Source organism: Jaculus jaculus, chromosome 9 (assembly GCF_020740685.1).
Source record: "Jaculus jaculus isolate mJacJac1 chromosome 9, mJacJac1.mat.Y.cur, whole genome shotgun sequence".
Classification (NCBI taxonomy): Eukaryota; Metazoa; Chordata; class Mammalia; order Rodentia; family Dipodidae; genus Jaculus; species Jaculus jaculus.
Window position 1 is genome coordinate 29,428,479 of NC_059110.1, and position 22,254 is coordinate 29,450,732.

The window sequence follows — 22,254 nt, forward strand, 5'->3', positions numbered from 1 at the left end:
AGATCCAGTCACAGAGGGGAGAAGAGAAACAGGAAACCTTTCTAACCTTTGCCTAGCAGTGAACTAGCCTCAGCCACAGCTGTTTTCCCAGGCCACACTCCCAGCTGTGGGTGAGAGCGCATGGCTGCGCGGAACTCAGATGCCCGCTGAGGGTGTGACTTGCTCTCCAGGCTGCTCGCTCCTCACTCTATGACCATCAGGGCACAAGAAGGATCGGGAAGCCACCCGAGTTTCTGCTTTCCTAGCTCTGGGCTGCTGGGGGAGATGTGGGAGTGTGTGGGGGGGCAGGAAGATGGGCGCAGGCTGATCTCTGCTGGCCCCAACAGTCAAGAAAAATGCCGCGGTAAAAATTTTGTTGATAAAGATTGGGACAGGTCACTGCATCGTTGATGGAATTTCCTTGTTTGTGGCACCGTGTGGTGATGGGATGACTGAATGCTGGAGACTGGGGCGGGAACATAGGAGTGTCTCTTTCCTTCTCTATGTAGATTCTGTTAAAAGAAAATAGGGGCTGCCGGAATGGCCCAGTGGTTAAGATGCTTGCCTGTGAAGCCTAAGGACCCAGGTTTGATTTCCCAGAACACTGTAAGTCAGATGCAAAAGGTGGTGCATGCGTCTGGAGTTTGTTTGCAGTGGCTAGAGGCCCTGACACTGTTCTCTCTCTGTCAAGTAAATGCATAAAAATAAGATAAAATAAAACAACAATATTGGGCCGGAGAGATTGCTCAGCAGTTAAGGTACTTGCCCGAGAAGCCTAAGGACCAAGATTCAATTCTCCATGTCCCACTTAAGCCAGATGCACAAGGTGGCACATGCATCTGGAGTTCATTTGCAGTGGCTAAAGGCCCTGGCGCACCTATTCTGTCTCTCTCTCTCTCTCTCTCTTTCAAATAAAACTATTAAAATAAAAACAGTAGTACTACAAATGCGGGGCTGTCAAACTCGGTGGCCCCTCAGGCTTCCTTCTCTATGTCCAGTACTCTCTACCTGACCTGTTTCTTCAGAGAGAAACTGAAAATCACTGAATGGGAAATTCCCCAGCTTTCTGCTACAAAACGTCCTCTGCTGTGTTTCTTTTTAGATAAACTAGAGGACTGATCTTTTCTGAACCCTATCTTACTTCCTCAGATTTCTTCTTCATTATGTTTCTTCTCCCAGGCACTCCATGGTTCCTTCTCAGTTTGCTTCTTTTCACCATAGTTTCAGCAAGCTTAGATGTCTTGTAAACCTCTTTACTCACCCCAACTTTCCCAGCTAGCACTCTGCTTTATTTATAGCCAAATATTGGAAGGAGATGTGCCTGGCATTGTAGGAGGATTAAATAAATATCTGGCAAGGGAAAGAAAATTGGAAAGAGGCTAGTAAACTCCATTGTTCTTCAGTAGGAGACAGAAGCTCTCCATTGCTAATCCCTGGATGCTCTCCCATACACATCTACTATAGGAATACTGGCAAAAGCAGTACTAAAAAGCCTGTACTTGCTGAGAACTTGTATGGTGGAAGCTTGTCTTCCAAGCACACTGCTTTGCTCAAGAAAGCTGTGGAGGGGACCATTTCTAGCGTAGGAGTTGGAACACTAGGAACTTTGTGGAAGTCACTGCTGGCATGATCACGTCTGGGCAGCTGGCTCCAGAGCCTGTCCCACCACCTTCAAGGGAATCCCTGTGGTAAAACACATTCTTATATTTTTAGGGTAAGGCTTAAATAAGGGACTTCATGTGGTTGAGTGGAAAGGCAGGACGTCAAACAGCTGACTGCTAATCTTAACTCTTCCAGTGCCCTTACTCGGAGTCATTCATCTGCTGCTATGCTTTTGCTTGTAAATGAGAAAACAGGCCCAGTGATCTGGGGTGCCTCCTTATGAAAGCTTCATTGAGTACAAACTGCTATTTGAATATGAGAACTTTGGTTTCATGTTCTTTGGAGTAAGTTTCCTCTTTAAATGACAAGCCTTCATTGAAAAGTAGTATACATTTTTTTCCTACCATTTTGACTTTATTTATTTATTTATTATATTTTTAATTTATTTTTTATTTTATTTATTTATTTGAGAGTGACAGACACAGAGAGAAAGACAGATAGAGGGAGAGAGAGAGAATGGGCGCGCCAGGGCTTCCAGCCTCTGCAAACGAACTCCAGACGCGTGTGCCCCCTTGTGCGTCTGGCTAACATGGGACCTGGGGAACTGAGCCTCAAACCGGGGTCCTTAGGCTTCACAGGCAAGAGCTTAACCGCTAAGCCATCTCTCCAGCCCTATTTATTTATTTATTTATTTTTTGAGGTAGGGTTTCACTCTAGCACAGGCTGACTTGGAATTCACTATGTAATCTTAGTGTGGCCTTGAACTCATGGTGATCCTCCTACCTCTGCCTCCCGAGTGCTGTGATTAAAGGTGTGTGCCACCACGCCCGGCCTTGGCTTTATTTTTAATATAAAAATATAAATTTGGAGGTCTACCTTACTTTCTTCTTGGTATAATGTTTTATACATGTAGTCCCAGCACTTGAAAGACTGAGGTAGGAAGATGCCTATGAGTTCAAGGTCAGCCTGGGCTACCCATAAGACCTTGCCTCAAAGAAAGAAACAGTATAATCCCTTATATATTTCATAAGATATATGAATGGCTTATGATAATCATCCAATTTCACAATTGCCAACTGGTTTTCCAAGGTGGCCTATTAATAATGTCTTCTTCTGGCTCATGGCAATAATTTCAATTTTTGCATCTTTTTAAAAAGTTTTTTTGTTTATTTTTATTTATTTATTTGATAGCAACAGACAGAGAGTGTAATTGACAGAGAGAGAGAGAGAAAGAGAGAGAGAGAGAGAGAGAGTGAGAGAGAGAGAGAGAATGGGCGCGCCAGGGCCTCCAGACACTGCAAACGAACTCCAGATGCGCCCCCTTGTGAATCTGGCTAACGTGGGTCCTGGAGAATCGAGCCTCGAACCAGGGTCCTTAGGCTTCACAGGCAAGTGCTTAACTGCTAAGCCATCTCTCCAACCCAATTTTTGCATCTTGATATTACTTTGTTTAGCAAAAGAATATGTTTCTAGTGGGCACTGAACACTTAAAAAATACACTCTCATTTCTTTTTTTTGTGATTGTAAGAAGAAAAAAAGATAGAAAACTAGAAAGAAGATAAAAAGCATCAAGAAATGAGCCATGTCGGGTTGGAGAGATAGCTTAGCAGTTAAGCACTTTCCTGCGAAGCCTAAGGATGCCGGTTCGAGGCTTGATTCCCCAGGACCTATGTAAGCCAGATGCACAAGGGGGAGCACACATCTGGAGTTTGTTAGCAGTGGCTGGGGGCTCTGGTGCACCCATTCTCTCTCTCTCTGTCACTCTCAAATAAATAAATAAAAATAAGAACATACCCTTAAAAAAAAAAGAAGGGCTGGAGAGATGGCTTAGTGGTTAAGTGTTTGCCTGTGAAGCCTAAGGACCTTGGTTAGAGGCTTGATTCCCCAGGAACCATGTTAGCCAATTGCACAAGGGGGCGCATGCATCTGGAGTTCGTTTGCAGTGTCTGGAGGCCCTGGCGCACCCATTCTCATTCTCTCTCACTCTCTCTGCCTCTTTCTCTGTCTGTTGCTCTCAAATAAATAAATAAAAATAAAGAAAAAAATATCATTAAAAAGAAAAGAAATGAGCCACGTGAAACGTTGGCATATTTTTATAGATATAAGAAAGACCTTTTTGTAGGTATACTTTCGTAGTTTGCTTCTTTTTGTTTAATGACTATGGACGCTTTGAGAACCTCTTTCTTTCACTGATGTACGGTTTGCCTGACAGGAAATAAGCAACTCCCTGCTGAGAAAAATTAAAGCAACTGTCGGCAGATACAGATCTGATTTTAACTTGTCACGATAGTGACTCCATTTCCTTCTTTTTCGGGGACAGCTTACCAGTATCCTTAGTTGTCACCACCACACCCTTCTCTTTCTTATCAGAGAACACGAGGTCAGGCGATGAAATGAGCAATTTGTCATTTGACATCTTCTGACACAGCAGCAGGAATATTGACAATTCTAGTGGAAATGCTGCCAAGTGAAATGTTTTCAATGTTTAATGACATGTTTTTGCACTAAGTTATAGAAATGCTGGTTCAAAAATACGGAAGTAGCTTAATACCAAAAGAACACAATCAACAGGGCTGGAGAGGTGGCTTAGAGGCTAAGGCATTTGCCTGCAAAGCCCAAGGACCCAGGTTCGATTCCCCAGCACCCACATAAGCCAGATGTACAAGGTGGCACATGTGTCTGGAGTTCATTTGCGATGGTCGAAGGCCCTAGTGTGTCCATTCTCTCCCTGTCAAATAAATAAATAAATAAATAAAATATTCAAAAAAGAACCAAATTAGAAAAAAGAAAACAATCAAGGGGACTATAACATAATTGTAACATATGAGGCCTATTTACAGGTAGTCATTGTCATGTATATTCCATATAAGTGGAACAGACTATAGATGGCACTGTCTATGAACATTAAAATTCATGTATAAAATGAATTATGTTTCACTGTGGTAAAGAGCTTGTACTCTGGAATATTTTAGGGATTAGAATTCTGGTTTATTTTATGAACTGGGCAGCCTGGGTGAGCTACCTATGTTCTCTCCGGTCTCAATTTCCTCATGTTAAATGACAGTGATTGCTTTAAAGTGATCTGGTGAGGATTAAATGTAGCACCTAAGGGCTCCAAACATGCTGGCTGTCATCACCACTATCACCACCATCATCACTGCTATAAGACCTGCACGCTGTGACTGAGGGTGGTCACGGGAGGTGCAGATCCAGGTTGGTTACATCTCACCGCCTCAGGACAAAAGATGCTAGGCTCTCTCAGCCAGTCAGGTTTCGTGAGTTTGTAATTCCAGTGTGACAATGGTGTAGGAGGGGTAAAGAAAGCTTCTCTAAGTTCATGATGCCACGGTCAGGTCTCCAAGGGCGGATAGTTGCTTCTTTTTTTTTTTTTTTAATTTTTTTATTTGAGAGCGACAGACACAGAGAGAAAGACAGATAGAGGGAGAGAGAATGGGCGCGCCAGGGCTTCCAGCCTCTGCAAACGAACTCCAGACGCGTGCACCCCCTTGTGCATCTGGCTAACATGGGACCTGGGGAACCGAGCCTCGAACCGGGGTCCTTAGGCTTCACAGGCAAGCGCTTAACCGCTAAGCCATCTCTCCAGCCCGATACTTGCTTCTTAGAAGAGGTGGTTGGGGAGAGGTGTAGTCTATCAATAATGCCTAAAGTTAAGTGCATTTATCATGGATCTGTGAGAAGCATGACAGGATGCATTTATCTCACAGGCTTCCTGTGCAATCCAATAAGAGTGGCATTATCATCTTCTGTACATACATGGTTCTTATCTTAAATAGCATGGGCATCTTTTTCAAGTTCACAAAAGAAGCAAATTTGAATGCAGATCTGATTTTCAAGCTCATTATCGCCCTGTCAGTTTTGATGAGGACAGTTTAGTATGTACAGGGGACAGGAGTGTCATATGTTTGGAGCCCTGGTGGGGCACATGGTGAGAGAGGCAGAGAAATGTCTGTGGTTGGTATGTAAAGAGTTCTGTCATTTCTAGTGCTCATAGCTACCTGGCTGTGCTTCCAGGTTTCCCAGAGACCTGCAACGAGGGTTTCTAGCCTGGAGCGATACGTACCTGATTTATTTCATCCTGCAACAGGGAGTAAGCACCTTCCATGTTAATGCTGTTGTGGTGACCGTTGTTAGGTGTGGTGGCATTGGCTATCTTTCCCTGGGGACCTTCCTCTGCAATTACCGCCCTTCCTTCCAAGGTTACTTAAAAGTAACAAACCACCCCAGTGCCCCAAAGCAATTTGGTTTGCCAGTTAGAAGAAAACAAGGTCTTGCTGATTGTGGTAACCCTGAGATTTCAGTTTGGAAACACAAACTATATTAAAGAAAGAATCACTCTATTTTTTTTTCACATATATATGAGAATTGGGGCCATGATAAATCTCTCTCTCTCTCTTTAATTCAACTCCTTTAACTGCTTTTCTGAAAGCTCTAGTTGAACAAATTAGGGAAGAAAATGGGAAAACAGTAAGGCTATTGAACCCAGCTACCATCATGCATCTCTTAGGGCTTCCAAAACTTTAAAAGAGTAGAGACACAGTGAGAGGAAATAATCTCTTATTTTGTTTATCAATGAAAACACAAGTGATAAGCTCTGCCTATTTGGGTAGGAGCTGCATTTAATTTTATTGAACAAACAAGCCATTCTAGCTCAGTGACTCATAAGGAGACTTCAGTCAAAACAAACCTAATTTGTTCCTCCTTCCCTCTGTATTCTACATTTGTCAGAAACCCAGAGAGATCACTACGCCAGAAATACTCCAGGTGGGGTTGAGTTTTGCTTGAGAAAGTCTTGTACTGGAGAACTGCCATTACTATGGGCTACATGCAGGTGAGTTAGATCTGACACCAACAGCTACTTCTGTGCTAAATAGAATCTATGATGGGGAAAGGGGAGCTGGAGGGATGGCTTAGCAGTTAAGGTGTTTGCCTGCAAAACCAAAGGACCCCGGTTTGATTCCCTAGTGCCCACGTTAGCCAGATCCACACGGGGGAGCATGCATCTGGAGTTCGTTTGCAATGGCTGGAGGCCTTGGTGTGCCTACTCTCTCACTTTCTCTCCCTTTTTCTCTGTCAAATAAAAAGATAAAAATAAAATAAAATAAAAGAATCTATGATGTGGGAGAGGGCGAAGTGCATTCAAAGTGCAGTGTCTATACAGCTTCAATTGTTGAATTGTTGATGAAACTCACTTTTTTTTTTTTTTTTTTGAGGTAGGGTCTTACTCTAGCCCAAACTGACCTGGAACGTACTATGTAGTCTCAGGGTGGCCTTGAATTCACAGCAAGCCTCCTACCTCTACCTCCTGAGTGCTGGGATTAAAGGCGTGTACCACCACGCCTGCCAAAACTCACTTTTTTTTTTTCAGGCTTTTTCACTGATAGATTAATAGCGCTTTTCTGATTTGTCAACTAAACATAGTGGCCATTGAATCAGCTAATCACTGACTTTGTGAAATGTGTCATCGACACACGTACCATGGGTGACTAACATTCCCAAGTGGAGGTTCCAAAAGAGGCCTCTGCACCATGGTCTTTTGTTTCCAGTTATTTTTCTATCCATTGCCCTGGGAAATTTTGCCAACTCAACCTTGTCCCAGCTGAGCTTTACCCACATCTAAGTCACCCTGTGACACTCCTTACCATTCACCTCAGCACCAGTTTGCCAGATGGCTGGCCCACCTCCCAGAACTTCAATGTCCACTATTACCAAGTTGCATTTCTGCTTCCACATGTGTGTGACTTGTCATTTTGTTTCTTCAGCATCATAGCCTGGCCCCCTGACTGCATTTCTCTTCATTCATTGTCCCTCATACACATATACGGCAAGTTTTTGGAAATCATACTTCATCCTGTTCAGTTTTTTCCTTGAACCTCTCTAGTGATGCTTAATGAGCCAAGTTCAAATCCTTTATTTTGATATTCCAAGGCTTTTATTTTCTCTCAACACACTTTATTTATTGATGTCTAGACCTTCTTTTTACTTAGTGACTTTAGTCTCCATACGTCATGTGAATCTCACTTACAGGTAATTCCTTAAGCAGTCTGTACTCTTCCTCATGTTTTAGGGTTTAGCACAAGACCACAGAACTCCCCTCTCTTGCTGAGGATACTGTACTGTTGATGGCAGTTATTTTTGAATAAGGTTATTTACATAACTTACTCGTATGGTCCTCTCTATAATGTGTCCTTGACCTTGTCACAAGACTCTTAGTTCTTTGAGGAAAGAAGAATAGCTTAGATTTCTTTGTAGACCTCAGAATCTCTAGACCAGGGACACCAATTGTCATTTTGAAAGAAATTGTGCAGATTTTCATTTTTTTTTGAATCTGATAGAACTTATTCAGTCCTTGCCATCAGAGACAGAAGTTACCCATCATATGAAAGGTATCTCATGTCAAGGACCTGTTGCCAATCACACGCTTCAGTTGCAGGACACTGAAAAATGAAGCTGGAACTGAACTGGAAGCCTTCTCACTGGTGTCTAGCTCATAGTGCTGGAAAATGCTGTGCAGCCTGCTTGTGAGAGGGGAAGTTATCCATTGACTTACATAATGGTAGATTCACCCTACATACTACACAACTGACTAGCTAGGCAAGAAGGACTTACTGGTGCAATAGTGGCATTACTGATATGGGGGCAATCACCTGCTCTCTGATTGGATCTGAATTCATGCCTGATACTGAAAGCCTAACCAAAAACCTATGGCTGGGAAGGTGATAGACCATAGGTGGGAAACTAAAATTGCTGTTTGATAAAAATGGATATGCTGTGAAGATCCGATTGACCCTCAAATATTTATATTATGTTTATGCCTATAAATTAGTATTTCTTTTAGTTTTGGTCAGAGAAGCTTCTTCTTTTATTTTTCAGGGTAGGGTTTCATTCTAGCCCAGGCTGAGTCCAGGTTGGCCTTGAATGCACAGCAATCCTCCTCCCTTTGCCTCCCAAGTGCTAGGATTAAAAGCTTGCACCACCATGCTGGGCCAGAGAAGCTTCTTTCTGTAGATGGCAGTGACTATTGGGGAGACTCAAAACTCATCAAAGTGCTGAGAGTAAGTGACTCTTAAGTGCTCAGTGTTAAATGAGACACCTTTTGTTGTTGTTGTTGTTTTGAGGTAGGGTCTCTCTCTAGCCCAGGCTGACCTGGAATCTACTATGTAGTCTCAGGATGGCCTTGAACTCTTGGTAATCCTGCTGCCTCTGCCTCCCTAGTACTGCGATTAAAGGCATGCACCACCACACCTGGCTAAATGAGACATCTTTACCTTGCTCTTCAAGGCTCAGGGAATGTTGTAGGAGAGGGGAGGAGAAAGAACGTAAGAGCCAGAGGATGGGTAAGATATACTTTAGGATGCTAACTTCTGGACAAGAAGTATTACTTCTTGACCTCATAGTGGCTGTTGTTACCTCCACAAGACTGCCTCAATATGAAACTCATCAACATTTTTACATGAATGATGAAAGAAAGCAAAAAGGATTGTCAATAAAAAGCTTTTTAAAAAGTAAAATCTGGGGCTGGAGAGATTGCTTAGTGGTTAAGGCACTTGCCTGCAAAGCCAAAGGACCTCGGTTCAATTCCCCAGGACCCACATAAGCCAGATGCACAAGGGGGCACATGCATCTGGAGTTCGTTTGCCATGGCTGGAAGCCCTGGCGTGCCCATTCTCTCTCTCTCTCTCTCTCTGCCTCTTTCTCTCTTTCAAAAAAAAAAAATAAAAAAAAATATGAAGAAACCCTAAAATCTATGCTGTCTCAGTCCCACGTGGTCACTGGTATGGCTCACGGTACCTTCTCCTCAGTGTCTTCATGAGGGGGTGTTTCTTGAACAAATGAGTAAATGAATGATAACTGAGAGGATGTATTGGGATCTCAGATAAGTTTTCTAATTTCTTCCAGATAAAAAGCCAATCCATTAAGGGGTGGCAGCCCGGTTCACAGACAACAATGACTGTTCTTAGTTCTAGCTTTGGAAGGTATATGGTTTTGCTCTGAGAGACAGGTATTTGGAATGATCTTTCCTGGCTTCTCTGTAAGGATCTTTCCTTCCATTATACTTTATCTAGCTGAGTGCGGTTGTAACAACTCTCTCTTGGTTTTGCGAGTCTTGAAGCATACTTTAGAGCAGCAATAAAAGTGGGCTTCAGCATGCAGCCCACCATGACCTCACTGTTGCGTCCTCAGTCTCTACCCATGGTTAAATCTTAGCTTTCCCTAATGTTCCAAAGACAGAGTCCTTTACTCTTGTCTGCAATATCTCTGAATTGTACATAATGCGTATATCTCTGTTATTATACGTGCACATATTAAGACAGGTATCATGCAATATTGAAATTTATTTGCTTAGGTCTCTGTTTAGTGCTCCGCGGTAGTACCTAAGTCTCAGTCATGTTCACATCTCCAGCACTTGGCATGCTGTTTAGTGCAGGAGGTGTCCCACTGATGGTAATTGGAAGAACACCATGAGGAATGAGTGAGACATTCAGGGCACTGTCAGATCTGGCTTCTGCAGTGAAGTGGCATTTCGGTGGCTAACCATGCTTTTGGTCTGGCACTTCCGCAGCTGAAGTGCCAGGGAGTGTGTGGCCAGAAGCCCTGAGTGCCCACCTTGGAGCGTGGGGCCCGCTCAGCCAGGAAGTCCCGCAACCGCAACCAGAGTTCTGCCTTTCCTCCAGAGGAAGGTCAATATTGAACTTCGAAATTGTGGGGCGTTACCTTGGCATTCCTAAGTGCAAGGAGCCTGAAGGAGTCCCAGCTGAATCCTCCCCTCTGCTGGGGGAACATGGGCCTGGGATAGGGGGTCTCAGGAAGACTGCTTCCAGAGGGTTCTGTGACACTTTTTTTTCCTGTGACATTTTAGTTTAGGTTCTTTACATGTTGTGTGACTTTCATAAGTGACATCATAGGGTATCTTTAACAAAATGACCATCACCACGTGCTAGGAATGCTCTGTTTGCCATGGACTTTGTAAGCAAACTGCCCTTCCATCATGAATGTGGATGTCACTTATCACAAGGTGGTTTCTAACACGCTGTCTATTTTATATAACCAAGAGAGAATGGCTACAGGGTGGAATATGTTTTAGATAAGAACTTTAAAAAACACATTTAATTCATTTTTTCCCCATAAAGTGGCTAATATATATGTGTATAGATCCATGTTTATGTATTTTGGTTCTATTTTGGAAAGACGGATCATATTTTTGTAGCTCTGCTAGAATGACCTCATGCTTGTGCAGTTAAAATGGCCCCGCCCGGAGAGGGAGGCAAGTCTAAAGGCATAGAATTTTAAAGATCAAGATTAGCAAATTAGCAGGCGGGAAAAGCCAAATAGCTAATTAACCTACTACTGCAAAGCCCCGGCGTCGGTTTGCAGTAGCAGCCTGTGTGGTGCAGCTAAAATGTGTGTTCTGCGACCTCCTACAGGCGCTCTGGGTTCCCTAATGCTCTCCAGTCAGTCCCTGGGAATGTTTTCTTTGTATGTCACTTCCTCGGCTGGAAATCACATCGTGTTGTTCCGAGATGGTTGCCACGGGAACATCTCAACCTAGTCATTATCTACTCAGGCTGCTGATTATATTAAATCAGGAGACAGAACTGTGGCCCGGCTGCTGGCTGCTCTCGGAAGGTTGTGACTCCTCACTACCAGTCCGCATCTTTGAATGCTTTCTCCTCAACGTTTTCTCTCCTGTTTGCCCCTCATCAGAGCCAGCGAAGGAAATAAGTTGGCAGGAAGTCGGCATTGGGACGAGAGAGCTGTTGCATTTCTGAGGCTCCTGCCTTCCTCCAGGTCTCTGGAGGGTCCCGCTCCCCTCGCTGGGCTCTGCCCCTCCATGCTTAGGTATACAGATTACTTGCTTCTTTCAAGGTCCATGCCTCCTGGCTCCCACACGGGGTAATGAAGACACCAGTTCCTGTTACCTTTTCACAGAAGCATCTAGAAATTTAGAGACAAAAAAATGGCTATTCTAGCTGGGCGTGGTGGCGTACACCTTAAAAATCCCAGCACTGGGGAGGCAGAGGTAGGAGGATTGCCGTGAGTTCGAGGCCACCCTGAGACTCCATCATGAGTTCCAGGTCAGCCTGGGCTAGAGTGAGACCCTACCTCAAAAAAACAAAAGAACAAAACAAAACAAAAGGCTCTTCTAAATTTTGTAAAGTCAAAACTGGAAGTGAAAGTGACTTTTAATATGGAGCAATTTTGTCTCATGTCTTTGTATTGATCTGGGTGGATCTCTCCTAAGGAAGTCGTTTCCTGCTCTTCATTTCTTGGGTACTTTGATTGACAAAATGCATTTATTTAGGTCATACAAGATGTTTTGAATTAAATATACATTGTGGGATGAGTAAATGAGGAAGAATTAACAGATGCATCATAAACTGGTTTTTCTGTGGTGAGAGAACACTTAGGATTTACTGTCTTAGCAGTTTTTGTGGACACAACCCATTCGATTTTAACTGTACTCACAATGCTGTCCACAGACCTCTTGGACTTCTTTTTTTTTTTTGAGACAAGGTCTCTAGCCCAAACTGGCTGTGAACACACTTTCTACAAAGTTGAGAATGATCATGACCTTCTGATCTTTCTGCTTCCACCTTCCAGCTGCTGGGATGACCGGGGCCAGCATGCCCAGTTTATGCAGTGCTGGGGATCAAACCCAGAACCTTCTGCAAGCTACCCAAGCACTACCAGCTGAGCAACACTCCAGTCCTCCTTGGACTTATTCTTGCGTGTGATTCTTTGGGCACTGTTGTGTTGAAGGAACATTTTTGTGAGAAAATCTTTATAAATAAGCAGTTGGTTTGTAATTTATTGTTCAAACCAGGACAAGTCATTATTTTGCATCCCTGAGCAACCAGTATGGGCTAAGACTATGCCAGGAGAACCAGGTATTGAACAACCTTGCATGCAGGCAATAGGGCTCTCAGTATAGCAGAACTGTGTCCGCCCTCTCTGCCCCCCGAGGACATGGAAAGAGACATGTTTTCCCGATGAATGCTTGCATCATTAGAAGTTTAATTATTTCAAATAGGAATTTTGTATCTAGATCAGTCAAAGAGGTTTGTTTTCTGTTTCTACTTCTGTATTATGTAAATTTAGTAAACATTAAGTCCATTCTTGAAAGTTAAGGAATGGTATTGCAAATTGAAAAGAAAAAATTGACAAAGGAAAATAGGCTGGAATGGATGTATGCTCAAGGAGACTTCATAAAACCCTTCTAAACCTGCTTAAAAATATCCAAGCTAGTAAGTTTTCTGTGGCAGGCCAGAATGTGGCGGGCGCTTTGGCACGGGGGATCATACAGTCTCTGAGCAGTTACTCTGCCATTGTAGCATGATGGCTGCCCTAGATGTCAGACATGTCAACAACTGGGCATGGCACTGTTCCAAAAAAAATTTTATTTACCAAAGCAGTTGGGGCAGGGGGGCGGAGGGAGGGAGGCAGAGGCTCACCAATGTTCTATTTTTTTCTTTTTTGTTCTGCATATGCATGCACCTGTAGAATATTTGTAACTATGCATGTTTGTATGTGTGTGTGTGTGTGTGTGTGTGTGTGTGTGTGTATGTGTACATATACTGTGTGGGAGAAAGGGGGGGGGGAGAGAGAGAGGCCAGATGCTGATGTTGAGTGTCTTCCTCAATTGTTCTCCATTTTATTTATTTATTTTTCAAATTTATTAAAAAAAAAAAAAAGGTTGAAAAAGCCCTTCATCTCCAACCCTGCTTGGGGAGTGCGGGTGAGGAATGGAGGAGGCTGAGAAAGGCGGTCACCCCTCCTGGGAAGAGCCTGACTTCCAGAGTGGTAGCCCAGGGCAGTGAGAGGCAGGCCCTCACGCTTCCTGTCCTGCCTCCTCCTCAGGTAGCTGTTATCTCTGTAGGAAGTTCTATAAGCATGCCTACTTCTACGTGGCCACAGCTGCTATAACTGCGGAGTAAGGAAACTGCAGGGTGGTCATGGTAACGCTACAGGCTGGATTTTCTTTTAATTTTAAAAATTATTTATTTTTAAAAATATTTTTATTTATTTATGTATATAGAGAGAATGAATGAATGAATGAATGAATGCACCAGTGCCTAGTGCCACTGCAAATGAACTCCAGACACATGCACCATTTTGTACATTTGGTTTTACATGGGTACTAGGGAATAGAACCTAGGCCAGCAGTCTATGCAAGCAAATGCCTTCTTTACTGCTGAGCCATTCTTCAGCCCTTCAAGCTATATTTTCAACCCACAGGGCACATGCAGGCATTGTGGTGAGGGCTGTATATTATCACAGGTAAGGGCATACGGAGGGCTTGAGTTAAATACAGTGGGTGACTTACATTCATAGTTGCTTAGTATCATCTTTTTGAGGAGACCTTTAATACAACCAGCAAATTAACTATGTAGCTATTGATGGTCAGTAACTATCATGAGGGTCTTATAGCTTATTCAGGAACCTGTCTTATCCAAGAAGAAAAGAACCTGAGTCTACTTATAAAGCAGAATGTGATGCAGGTGAATTAGGATTGCTTTATCATAGGTTATGTATACAGTGTTAAGAGGGAAAAAGTTATCTAGAATGAAGTCCTGAGAAGTGAAGAATTTCTGAGGGGGAGGGACAATGTTTCCACTCAGTGAGTGGAGGAGGGTCGTGAGCACCAAGTGTGGGGGAGTGGGGGTGGAGGGCACACAGTTGCCAGGGAGAGGGAAGGAGATTGGGCAGGGCTCAGGCCCAGGTGGCATGTTGAGGCTCTCCATTGGGGTGTGTGTGTGACAGTATGGTAAATGCTTGTAGCTGGTCTTTTATATGGCAAATGGTACAGCAATGATTTTTGCCTGCAAGAAAGTTCTCCTTACATTTATATACACATCCATCTAAATATATATTTTTCAGACAAAAAATTAGTTTAAAAAAATCTATTTTTACATCCAGAAGCCAGTGACCTAGATGATCAAATATTCCATATTTTCACCTGCAGGGATCGTCACCATTAGTAGGGATGGATTCAACTTCTGAGCATCGGGGTTAAATATAAAAATATTTTTGGAACCTTGATTATAAAGACAAAGGTCTCTATTTTTCTAATTTTCTCATGTATTATATTAAAAACCCTGAAATAATGTCTGCTATAGAAGCTTTTGGCTATTTCCACCTCATAACTTTGTTGGTGTTCTGGTGTACATGAATAGTGCCACTCTTAGAGTCTTGGACCCAGAAATTCAAACAGTCTTGAGAATGTCAAAGGTTTAACTTCCATGGAGAATCCAAAAAGGCACTGGGGTCATAAAGAGAAGGCCAAGGTACCACTGGAGCTCCCATAGACTGCATTTAATATTCTATTAGTCTGCTCGATTCTGAATTTTAAATTCAGAAGTCTAGTTTGTCTCTAGCAATGAAAGAGTTACTTCAGGGCTCTGTATCCCTGAAAGAGCTAGAAAAACAGACAGTGTGCATTGATAGGATTGGTTAGCAAGCCAGGAGAAACACAAACACGTCCATCTTCAGCTGGCCTTTCAAGGACCTAAGGACCAGAAATAGCAAATTCTAATTTATTCTCATAATTTCTAGGGGTCGAGTCAAATCAAATTACCTCATGAACTGAGCTTGTTCATGTCACGGTAAAGTAATGCTCTGTGGATACAATTAGGCGCTTTGAAAATTGTAGAGATGTGATATGAGAAGCCAAACCCAAAAACCTTGGGGCAAGTTGTGAAGTTAGCTATTGGCTCCACCCCATATCCTGCCTCAAGTCTAAGGTGAAGGATGATTAAGATAGAAGGTATGAAATCTGGAGTGTTGGTCCATTACTAGTTTGGCTTCCAAAGGAATATGAAATGAAGAGAATTAAGACTCAGATGCTGGGCTGGCTCATTAAAGGCACTTTATTGCAAAGCCTACCAGCCTGTGTTCAATTCCCCAGCACCCATGTAAAACCAGCTGAACATAGTGGCACATGTGTCTGGAGTTTGTTTGCAATGGCAAGAGGCCCTGACATGTGTACACACACACACACACACACACACACACACACACACACATACACACACAAATGTTTTTTAAAAAGACTCAAAATTTGAAAAGCATTCCAAAGGTGGAGTAATAATGGAAGGGAGGAATAGTAATTAAGAATGAATCATGAGGGCTGGAGAGATGGCTTAGCGGTTAAGCGCTTGCCTGTGAAGCCTAAGGACCCAGGTTCGAGGCTCGGTTCCCCAGGTCCCACGTTAGCCAGATGCACAAGGGGGCGCACGCGTCTGGAGTTCGTTTGCAGAGGCTGGAAGCCCTGGTGCGCCCATTCTCTCTCTCTCCCTCTATCTGTCTTTCTCTCTGTGTCTGTCGCTCTCAAATAAATAAATAAAAAATTAAAAAAAAAAAAAGAATGAATCATGAAGGAGGAAACAGCAAACACAGACTCAAAGAATCTCCCTTTTCATGAAGAATTTGGCCAAGATTATAGGGGTTTAGATTAGACCAAGAGAGAATTCAGAATAATGAAGATGTGGCACATATGCACAATGGAATTCTATCCCCAGTAAAGGAAAATGATATGACGAAATTTATAGGAAAATTGATTGACTTGGAAATGATCATACTAAGTGATCTCATACAAGCACAGACAAACACACACCGCACGTTCTCCCTCACCTGTAGCTCCTAACCTGGAATGGCTTGAGTTGCAGGCATACCTGACCAGCGACTCAAGGGACAGATAATAGGGACGAAAAGGTCTGGGGGAAGGGGAACGGGAGGGTGGAAGGAGCTACGCACAAAACTAAATCCAAAAATGATTTGTTACCATAGAAAACCTCCTCCTGGATTGCAGCCCAAAAGATATAACCCTCAGTAGGAGTTTGGGGGGAGTTAGGGGGAATTGTCTGGTAAGAAGGGCCCTGGAGAGGGTGGGATGAAGCTTAACCCTAAGATATTTGGCTCTGGCTTGTAACTCCCAGAATCAGAAATTGGTTATAACCCACGTTGAGCTATTGATCAGTGAGATTTACAAGGTCCCCAACACAAGACGGGCTTCTGTCAAGGCACTTGATTACCCACCTAAGGTCAAAGGGAAACCCCTAATGCTGAAGACACCACATGCTGCTGACACAGAACACGGAGAGATCTGGCTGGAATCCGGAAGGAAGCCAGGTCCCAGATGGTCTGCTTGTATAGTGCTGGAAAGCTCTACATGAGCTGCAGGTGGAAACTGGCCAAGCACGTCGTGAGCAAGCAGGGGACACGGCTATGAAAGCAACCAGCCTGACAAGATGGACGCACCTGTGAAATGGCGACACCTAGGTGGGTATCCAGTGGCTCTCTGGTTGGCTAAAAGATCTGCTTAGTGGAAAGGAGCCATAGGTGGAACTGGGAACCCAGTCAAAATACTATGGCAACCAAGGTTATGGACTCCAGTGACATGCTCCCACTAGTCTTTGGCCAAAAGTGAGGCTATACCCATGAAAATCTCTCTAAATTAACAATGCTTCTCCTGCTTTAACCTATGCTCATCTCACTCTCTGCTGGAGAATCTGTTTTTCTTTTTAAGAAGGCAGCAAGAACTGAGGATAACCAAAACCTATCAACATGGCAAGAAAAGATAGCTGACTACCTCACAGGAGATGGACCACCCCTCACACATCAGCCACTGCCTGGGTGAAACCACAGAGGAATTAGCAAGAGTGCTGCTTCCACAGCGAGGCTGACAACCTGCACCAGGGTGATGGAGACAGACACTGAGGAGACTCAAAACACACCAGAGCAGAAATCTACAATCTGCTGAGAGCTTAACACTAAAGTAGACTTAAAGCACACCCACCAAGGCTCAGGGAATTTTATGGGAGAGGGGGCAGAAAGATTGTAGGCACCACAGGGTGGGAGGGAATATCCAGAGACATTGCCCCACCCATGCACAATGACTGATCACTGCTCCCTTAACTCATAACCCACAACGCGATGGTGAATACCAGCCACTCCACCAAGGAGGGCCCTCAGGGAGGAGGGACACGGTGGAACCAATACATGATGTGTCCATACAAATATTTTACTTAATTAAAAAAAATAGAGAGAATTTGATAATGAGGTGGTTCTGGGGACAACTGTAGAGGTGATTTCTGGGAAGTTTTAAAAATAAAATAGGGTTAGAGAGATTGGCTTAGCAGTTAAGGAGCTTGCCTGCAAAGCCAAAGGACCCAGGTTTGACTCCCCAGATCCCATGTAAGCCAGACACACGAGGTGATGCATGTGCATACACACAAGATGGCCCACATGTCTGGAGTCTCATTATGTAGCTGGAGGCCCTGGCATGCCAATTCTCTCTCTCTCTGTCATAACAAAAGACCAGTGTATTGGGCTTGCCTAAAAAAAATAAATAAATAAAAAAAAAAATAAAAACTTCCTCTGGTCTAGTCCCGGCTGCAGGTGGAAAGAATGTGCTGGAAATGAAAAGAGCACTTTGCTAATGCAAGGCTCACAGAGTTGAAGGCTTGCGCTTTGGAAGGCGATGGAGGAGAGCCGGGCAGGGCCGCAGTTACTCCGGCACTGAGGAAACTGACAAAGGAGTTTCCAGTTGGTAGGACAGAGCGGGAGGAAGGAAGGCAGACCTTAGGAGGTTTTGAAGTTCGTAATAAATTAGGAGTATTTTTTTCCTTTTTGAAGAGAACATTTGTTCCTTTCCAGGTATACTTGATTACTCACTGTTAAGAAGGCGGAAGTCAATGAATGGGTAGGAGCCCCGGCGTTCGGCAGGACCCCCTGTCTGACCCCTTAGTCGTACATCTCCTAGAAAACAGAAAAGCCAAACAGGTGTTTGAAGACGTTGCCAAGTGTATTCACTTTTGCTCAGTAAATCCTCTGAACCGGTTATGTCAGCGGTCCCAGCACCAGATACTGGGAGAAAAATGACTCCCTTTCACTGATGACAGTGATAGGTGGACAGAGAGATGTTTAATTCATGCTGAGTGTAATGAACTTGACAATAGTCCAACAAATGAACCACTGCGCTCTTGCTTTTGCCTGTTCTGTGGGAATTACACAACTCAACAAAATTTCCATAGTCTTTAAAAAAATTAATTATTTATTTAAAGAGAGAGTGTGTGTGACAGAGAGGCAGAGAAAGAGAGAATGGGCGCGTCAGGGCCTCCAACCACTGCAAACGAACTCCAGATGCGTGCGCCCCCTTGCGCATCTGGCTAACGTGGGTCCTGGGGAATCAAGTCTCAAACTGGGATCCTCAGGCTTCACAGGCAAGCGCTTAACCTCTAAGCCATCTTTCCAGCCCCAGTGTGTATATTCTTTACAGTGTGTGTATTCTGAATTTCCCATCAAGTTACATAATGAAGTAACATGGAAAACACTATGGACTTCAAAATAAGGCAGACATTAGGGAAACCTGGGTTGGACGCTTGCTCCCTATGAGATTTTGGGAGACAGATTTCTCTCTATCTCAGGTGCCTCATTCAATGAAAAGGTCTTGCTTCAAAGTGCCATGGCCAGAGCTTGGCAGTGAATGCTGGTTTATGACTCATGATGTAGTCTGCATTTCTCCATCATACTTTGTTCCATCTGGTACTTGGTGAGCCCTAAGTGATTATCCCAGAGCAGAAGACCAGATTCACTAATTATGCATTTTACCGAATCAGAGGTGATATAGAAATCCATGAGAAGCAATATCTTTCTGGAAAAACTGAATCAGGGAGGGTTTTGATTCTAGAAGGATCAATTCCAGGAGCAATGAGGTACCTTCCAAAAGCCACTTTTTCCTAGACTTAGAAGCACTCAGGCCTTAGCCTGATTCCTGACATCTGGAGTTAACCAGGTCTGGCGAGAGAGTCTTACCTTCTGCAACCCATGCAAGTGACAATGTCCCTCACAGAATGTACCTGGGTGTCTTGAATACCCTTGGGGTTATAAGGTGCAAGGTGTGAGCTTTTGGAATATTCTTTGCTTTGAATTTGAATTTAGTGTCTTATTTCTTTTGCTTTGAATAATCTGATATCTTACGGTGATATTAATATTAAAGGTTCTTACAATTTATGGAATTAAAAAGAACTAAGTTGATAAAAATGAGCTAAAGGATTTGGAGAGATTCATTCAGTGGTTAAAAATGCTTTCTTGCAAAGCCTGATGACCCATGTTTGATTCCCTAGTACCCAGATGTACAAAGTGGCACTTGTGTCTGTAGTTCACTTGCAGCAGCAGGAGGGCCTTGGAGCACAATACTTACTCTCTCTTTGTCTTTCTTTTTGTCTATCTGCCTCTCTCTCAAATAAATAAATAATTTTTTTTAAAGAAAACAAAAGAGCTAAAGCAAAGTGGGAAGAGAAAGGAAAAGATGAAAAAGTATACTTCAAAACATGAGGTCAATAATCTGCCAGGCTTATCATCTCAGTATTCAGGAGGTTGAGGCAAGGAGCATCATAAGTTTAAAGGTAGCTTGAGCTACACAGAAAGTTCTAGGCTTGCCTGGGTCACCCAGCAAGACCCTGCATTAAACCACCAAGATAATATACATACATATACACACGTACAATATGTGTGTGTTTATGTGTGCATATATGTATGTATTATATTCTGACATCAGAGAAAGGGATACTGGTAGTCTTGGTAAGCTCTTGGGGTGGATGGTCAGTAGTCAAGAGAAAGGCACCAGAAGAGGTGAAGGTTTCTCATTCCTTGTAGTGATCTTTGAACACCCTGTGTTTTTAATGCTCCACTTTCAAAAGCATCATGATGGATTTATTATTTCTCTTATTGGATGTTAACAATAGTCCCATGAGGAGAACTGCTATTATGCTCCTTATTTTATAAGTGAAAAAGATAGTGGCTCAGGGAAGAATGTCAAAAAGACCATCTCTACTCTGGAGCCTCAGCAAAGTGCCCCAGGTCCCTCGAAGGCACTCAGGAGAAAGATGTTAGCTTTCCTTAAGCTTTCTGAGTTGACAGTGTTAAGTAAAGCTGGTGTTAGATCTAGGTTCTTAGACTTTCTAGGCAGGTGTCTCTTAGTCCCATCCATGTCTAATATTACAGACAGGGTAGACCTGATAGTCAAAGAGAAACAAAAGAACTCCTTCATGGTAGAAGTGGTAGGAGCCAGGCTGGAGAAATGGCTTAGCAGTTAAGGTGCTTGCCTGCGAAGCCTAAGGAACCTGGTTCAACTCTCCAGATTCCACATAAGCCAGACACACAAAGGTGAGGCAAGTGCAAAGTTGCACATGCCCACTATGTGGTGCAAATGTCTGGATTTTGTTTTCAGTGGCTGAGGCCCAGGCACACCAATTCTCTGTCTCTCTCTAAAATAAAAAAAAAAAAAGGAATAATTAAAAAGCATAAAAAGAAGTTGTAGGAGCCGTCAAGAATCTCTGGCATTCTCATAACGTAACACACTCAGTGCTGACTGTAGGGGAACTTGTATTTCATAATGATGGTTAGATAGGCATAGGCCTTAAGGAAGTAAGAATAGGTGTCTGTTGTCATTTGGTCTGTGAAGCTGGCTGGGCCTGTGGATTTGTTGTCATCCCTTGAGTTTCTTTCAGAGGTGTTAGGTTTGCCACTTGAATTCATTTCTCTATTAACAGTTTCTTAGAGTAATAACACTTGCTTTTGCCATTGTAGTTATGAAGGTACCATTGTCCCAGAAAAAAACAACTGTGTGTTACTGATGTAGGTATGTTTTGTTATTGCTTGTTTTTTCTTTTTTCTTTCTTTCTTCTTCCCTCCCTCCCTCCCTCCCTCCCTCCCTCCCTCCCTCCCTCCCTCTCTCTCTCTCTCTTTCTTTCTTTCTTTTTTTTTTTGAGGTAGGGTCTTGCCCTAGCCCAGGCTGACCTGGAATTCATTAGTCTCAGGCTGGCCTTGAACTCACAGTGATCCTCCTTCTACCTCTGCCTCCTGTGTGCTGGGATTAAAGGTTTGTGCTACCATACGAGAGTGTGAGAGAGATCGAGAGACAGAGAGAACCAGGGCTTTCAGCCACTACAAATGAACTCCAGACACATGCACCACTTTGTGTATCTGGCTTTATATGGGTACTGGGGAATCGAACTCAAGTCATTAGGCTTTGCAGGTGAGGGCCTTAAATGCTGAACCAGCTCTCTAGCCCCTAATGTAGGTTTTAAGGTGGAGCTTATGACTTTTGTCTATCTGAGAGGGCGAGGCAGAAAAGTGACTTGTCATACAAGACTTTAGAGTGAAGGAAACTGGAGAGACAGTTCCATATGGCAGAGTATGTGAATGGAAGACAATACAGTAGGAATGAGGTGTCTCCTGCACTGAGAGGATTGGCATTTTGGCACATTTGCGTAACCTTAGACAAATTAACAACCTCCATGAAATCTAGTTTTCTAATATTTAACTTACATGATTATAACTATTTAGACTACTTCACAAGGTTGTTGTTAGGCAAATAAAAAAAGTATGATTGGGCTAGAGAAGTGGCTTAGCAGTTAGGTTAGCTTAAAGACCCAGATTCAATTTCCCAGAACATACATAAGCCAGTTACACATGGAAGCACATGCATCTGGAGTTTGTTTGCAGTGGCAGATCAATAAATAAATAAACAACATTTATTGAATTCTTAATGCTGAGCATTTCATATACATTCATATCAGTCAAATAATCTAAACTAGGTATTATTATATTAGGTCATTTTAACAGCTCCCTCCCCCAAAAAACTAAAACCAA

General features: G+C 43.2%; 1 protein-coding gene across 3 annotated transcripts in view; it reads right to left on the minus strand.

Annotated features, from left to right (window-relative positions):
• Positions 1 to 22,254, minus strand: part of Pde7b (phosphodiesterase 7B) — a 381,712-nt gene that overhangs the window by 82,662 nt on the left and 276,796 nt on the right. For all 3 annotated transcript variants that reach the window (XM_045158760.1, XM_045158761.1, XM_004651322.2), the window contains one exon: positions 18,274 to 18,357. In XM_045158760.1, the coding sequence (XP_045014695.1) occupies positions 18,274 to 18,357 (84 nt within the window). The remainder of the gene's footprint in view (positions 1 to 18,273; positions 18,358 to 22,254) is intronic.